Genomic DNA, 5,545 nt, shown 5'->3' on the forward strand with positions numbered 1-5,545 from the left:
TTTGAAATTCCTTCCCTCCTCAGAGAAGCGCGGCTTTTCTTTCTCTGTGCACACAGGGCTGGATGCAAGTCTCTCCGAAGAACTGGTAGCAAAGCAAGCGTTTTGGGGATCGCTCCTGTGGCTACTCTGTAGCGCCGACTTCTTCTCTCTATATATTCAGATATACATGCGGGCTTATTTATTTATTCTAATTCTCCCTCTCGCGCTCGCAACCCGTGGACTTGGGTTCTGACTGGTGCGGCGAGGAGGGAGGCTGGTGGGCAGGCACTCCGGTGCCCGACCGGGGGGCGCCTGGTCGCAGTCGTCAGAGGCAAGTCCCCCGTTCCGGCTCCTCCCGCGGGGTCGGGACTTAGCTGCGCCCGGGGAAGGAAACCATGACGGTGCCCTTCTGCCCCGCGCCCTTCTGCCCCCCTTTAGCTCCCGTCCTTAATTGACGAGCCAGTGACTATTGGCTGCAGTTCCCCAGCGATTTGCATGAACAGAGAGGGAGTGTCTTCCGCCGCCCTCCCGCCAGGAGCGCGCTGACTGCAGCCTCCCTGGGAATGCGCGGCCGAGGGAATGCGCGCAGCTCGCGGGCCCTAGCAGTGAGCTGGCGCCCGGGGACCTGGCTCCCGCGCCTGGATATGGGGCGTCTAAGTCGTCCCAGGAGCAGCACCAGCCACAGAAACCTGCCGGTAAGGGTTGGGGTCCGGGAACCCTGCAGCCCCGACAAGTTGCTGTGCTGTGAGGCAGTTCCTACTCCTGATGGTTTTTCAAACCTTTTCCCTTAATCCAAACTTTACGGAAAGGTTGGGGGGAGGGAAAGGGAGTTTAGGATAAGGTGTCTCCATTTTACCAAGGAATAGGCAAGTCCTTGGGTCGGGAGAGTAAGTTTCTGAAATAGAAATTGTAGGCAGATGGGGGGGGGGGCTCGATCCGCTTGAGATACTGGGGTGAGGAGATTTCCTGCTGTCGGCACCTGCTAGGACTGGCCAGTGTAATTGACAAATTGTTTTTTTTTGCGTAAACATTTTCCGCGTTTACTTCTTTTTCCTTAGGGGAGGGGGATTAGGAAGGGCTTGATAGGAGGTGGAGATCCAGATTCTTTCGATTTGACACTAGATGAGAGCTAAAATGAAAATCACTTCTCTGACCTAAAGTGTTTATTTAATGGGGCGGGGGTGCTTCCAAAGGGAAAGTGTCACTATGTTTTCCATATTATTATTATTGATATTGTTGTTGGTGGTGGTGTTCTCATAATAAGGGATGTGACACATTTCGCGTTCCGGAGACCTTAGTGGTAGAAACATTTCAGTGGGAAATAAATTGATGAATTGCCCATCATCGCTCAGTACTCTCCTCTACCCACCTCCTCCCTCTCCATGACCTACCCCGGTGGTTTCCCTGCGGCGTTGCGCAGTCCGAGTTGAGTGCTCTCCACTCTGGCGTGTGTTTCCAGGGACGCTTTATGGCTTGGGATTCCGATTATTAACTGAATAAGGGTGCTGATGAGGAGCGGGGGAAAGGAGGGGGAAGGGTAGAAAGTGAACAGAAAAAATAAGTTTTGGCGACAGTGTTGCAAAGATCTCTTCTTTGCAGCAAGTTTCCTCTTCATCCCTCTCTCACTAGAGGGTTTGCCTTTGGTAATGGAGATGGGGGTAAATATGACCTTGTGGCCCTGGTTTCTGACTCCAATCTCCGTGGTCCCGCGTGTGTGTAACGAGCCTTCTCCCCTCCCCCCACTTTCAGCATCTGTTTCTGTTTTTCCTCTTCGTGGGACCCTTCACCTGCCTCGCGAGTTACAGCCGGGCCACGGAGCTTCTGTACAGCCTGAACGAGGGACTGCCCGCGGGGGTGCTCATCGGCAGCCTGGCCGAGGACCTGCGGCTGGTGCCCCGCGCCGCCGGGAGGCAGGACCAGTTGTCGCAGCTGCCGGAGCGCCCCGTCGCGGAGCGGAACCCCCCTCTCTCCTTCAGCCTGGCCTCCCGGGGACTGAGTGGCCAGTACGTGACCCTGGACAACCGTTCCGGGGAGCTGCACACTTCTGCCCAGGAGATCGACCGGGAGGCCCTGTGTCTTGAAGGAGGTGGAGGAGCGTGGGGCGGCAGCATTTCCATCTCCTCCTCCCCTTCCTCTGACTCTTGTCTTTTGCTTTTGGATGTACTGGTCCTGCCTCAGGAATACTTTAGGTTTGTGAAGGTGAAAATCGCTATCCGGGACATCAATGACAATGCCCCGCAGTTCCCCGTTTCCCAGATCTCGGTTTGGGTCCCAGAAAATGCACCTATAAACACCCGGCTGGCCATAGAGCATCCTGCCATGGACCCAGATATAGGCACGAACGGGGTGCAGACCTACCGCTTACTGGACTACCATCGCATGTTCACCCTGGACGTGGAGGAGAATGAGAATGGGGAGCGCACTCCCTACCTAATTGTCATGGGACTGTTGGATAGGGAGACCCAGGACCAGTACGTGAGCATCATCATAGCGGAGGATGGCGGGTCTCCACCACTGTTGGGCAGCGCCACCCTCACCATCGGCATAACTGACATTAATGACAATTGCCCTCTCTTCACGGACTCACAAATCAATGTCACTGTGTTTGGGAATGCTACAGTGGGCACCCCGGTTGCAGCTGTCCAGGCCGTGGATAGAGACTTGGGAACCAATGCTCAGATCACTTACGCCTACAGCCAGAAAGTTCCACAAGCATCCAAGGATTTATTCCATCTGGACGAAACCACCGGAGTCATTAAACTTTTCAGTAAGATTGGGGGCAGTGTTCTGCAAACGCACAAGCTCACCATCCTTGCTAACGGGCCAGGCTGCATCCCTGCTGTGACCACGGCCCTGGTGACCATTATCAAAGTCATTTTCAGACCACCTGAAATTGTTCCTCGTTATATAGCAAATGAGGTAGATGGTGTTGTTTACCTGAGAGAACTGGAGCCTATTAACACTCCGATTGCATTCTTCACCATAAGAGATCCAGAAGGTAAATACAAGGTGAACTGCTACCTGGATGGTGAAGGACCATTTAGGTTATCACCCTACAAACCGTACAATAATGAATATTTGCTGGAAACCACAAAACCGATGGACTATGAGCTACAGCAGTTCTATGAAATAGCTGTGGTGGCCTGGAACTCTGAGGGATTTCATGTCAAAAAAATTATTAAAGTGCAACTTTTAGATGACAATGACAATGCTCCTATTTTCCTGCAGCCCTTGCTGGAACTAACTATTGAAGAAAACAACGCACCCCATGCCTTTTTGACTAAGCTGTACGCGACAGATGCTGACAGTGAGGAGAGAGGCCAAGTTTCCTATTTCCTGGGACCTGATGCCCCCTCATATTTTTCCTTAGACAGTGTGACAGGAATTCTGACAGTTTCCACTCAGCTGGACCGAGAAGAGAAAGAAAAGTACAGGTACACAGTCAGAGCTGTTGACTCTGGGAAGCCGCCCAGAGAATCAGTTGCCACTGTGGTTCTCACCGTGCTGGATAAAAATGACAATAGCCCTAGGTTTATCAACAAGGACTTCAGCTTTTTTGTGCCAGAAAACTTTCCAGGATATGGTGAAATTGGGGTAATTAGTGTCACAGATGCCGATGCTGGACGAAATGGATGGGTTGCCCTCTCGGTGGTGAACCAGAGTGATATTTTTGTCATAGACACAGGAAAGGGCATGTTGAGAGCTAAAGTCTCTTTGGACAGAGAGCAGCAAAGCTCCTATACGTTGTGGGTCGAAGCTGTTGATGGGGGTGAGCCTGCCCTCTCTTCGACTGCAAAAATCACAATTCTCCTTCTAGATATCAATGACAACCCTCCTCTGGTTCTATTTCCTCAGTCCAACATGTCCTACCTGTTGGTACTGCCTTCTACTCTCCCCGGCTCCCCAGTTACAGAGGTCTATGCTGTTGACAAAGACACAGGCATGAATGCTGTCATAGCTTACAGCATCATAGGAAGAAGAGGTCCGAGGCCTGAGTCCTTTAGGATTGACCCTAAAACCGGCAACATTACTTTGGAAGAGGCATTGCTGCAGACAGACTATGGACTCCATCGTTTACTGGTGAAAGTGAGTGACCATGGTTATCCCGAACCTCTCCATTCCACGGTCATGGTGAACCTGTTTGTCAATGACACTGTCAGTAACGAGAGCTACATTGAGAGTCTTTTAAGAAAGGAACCAGAAATTAATATAGAGGAGAAAGAACCACAGATCTCAATAGAACCGACTCATAGGAAAGTCGAGGCTGTGTCCTGTGTGCCCACCCTAGTGGCTCTGTCTGTAATAAGCTTGGGTTCTATCACACTGGTAACAGGGATGGGCATATACATCTGTTTAAGGAGAGGGAAAAAGCATCACAGGGAAGACGAAAATTTGGAAGTACAAATTCCACTCAAAGGAAAAATTGACTTGCATATGAGAGAGAGGAAACCAATGGCTATTTCTAATATTTGATACTTCATCATGGAATAAGAGATGTTTTAGCTGACTTTGGGTAGTCTTCATCACCTTAAACAAGAGTGTGTAGATGACAGTTCCAATGAAGGACGACTAATTTATAACTTGTACTATATTGTAAGTAAGCTGTTTACAGGTTTTTAAATTCAAAATCAGAGGTTATAAAATGTGTACAGCATTTTCTAATGAAAATTAGTACTAACAGCTATACAACTGTTGTTAAAAAAAAAAAAAAGCTTGGACATGATTTGCAGCTTTCAAAGAACCTGGGAATAAGGTAAGAAAATGGTACATTGCATTTTTTTTTTTTTTTTTTTTAAAAAGTCCTTTAACCACAAGAGGGCATCAACTGCTCCTCTGCAGGGAACTGTTTTGAGGTATTGTACAGGACAGTTGTACAGGAAATTAATGAAAGAGTATATTTTAAATATATTGTTTTTAACATTTAAGAGATATGAAATTGAAATAAACTGAATTTCACCGCACTTCAGTGTATGATAAGAAAGAAAAGAAATGCATTTGTAAACAGAATGTTTATTACCTCACAAGTACATCATGTATAGTTTGAAAGAGAAGGCGTTACAAAGAAGCGCAATTTGTTTTTAGCAAGGGTGAAAACGTGGCCATGTGTTAAAGAGTTGACCTGCTGAAGAGTATTTCGCTTTCTGTGTACTCAGATTGCTCTCTGTTCCCTGTGCCACTGTGCTTGCTAGTATTACAGGGGAAATGTGTATATTCTCCCTTACAGACATTGTAACTGGAAATTGTGTCCAAGGAAAACAGCCAGGAGCAGAGACCTGTTTCAATCCTTAGTTGCTTCGTAGGCGTTCACAACATTTTGGTGCTTTGACAACTCGTCAGTAGTATTTCATACTTGGGTTATATATTAGGTTTCTATGTGCTTGAACTCATTTATCACATGAGAAAATAAAAATCATATTAAAACGGAATTATTCTAGAAGCTAGTGTACACTACCGGTCGCTTTAGTTGGGCCCTTTATATAAAAGTTATACTTATCTTTTTGTTGTTGTTTGGGTTTGTTGGCTACCATTTCTGGCTTCCTTTCTTTGGCTTTGGACTAGGTCCAAG

The 5,545-nt window shown here is 48.0% G+C and overlaps 1 protein-coding gene across 1 annotated transcript; it reads left to right on the forward strand.

The window, feature by feature from the left end:
- The first annotated feature begins 542 nt into the window (after positions 1-542).
- PCDH20 (protocadherin 20) lies at positions 543-4,452 on the forward strand. Its single transcript, XM_021697936.1, has 2 exons — positions 543-674; positions 1,729-4,452. Exons 1-2 carry the CDS (start codon positions 543-545, stop codon positions 4,450-4,452), a joined length of 2,856 nt encoding a protein of 951 aa, XP_021553611.1.
- The last annotated feature ends 1,093 nt before the right edge of the window (positions 4,453-5,545 follow it).

Source organism: Neomonachus schauinslandi, chromosome 3 (genome assembly GCF_002201575.2).
Source record: "Neomonachus schauinslandi chromosome 3, ASM220157v2, whole genome shotgun sequence".
NCBI classification, from domain to species: Eukaryota; Metazoa; Chordata; class Mammalia; order Carnivora; family Phocidae; genus Neomonachus; species Neomonachus schauinslandi.

Excerpts from the sequence above, each read along its gene's own strand:
- PCDH20 (XM_021697936.1), top strand. The coding sequence starts at position 543 with ATGCGCGGCCGAGGGAATGCGCGCAGCTCGCGGGCCCTAGCAGTGAGC. Across the intron at positions 675-1,728 it reads CCAGCCACAGAAACCTGCCG|CATCTGTTTCTGTTTTTCCT; the intron begins GTAAGGGTTGGG and ends CCCCACTTTCAG.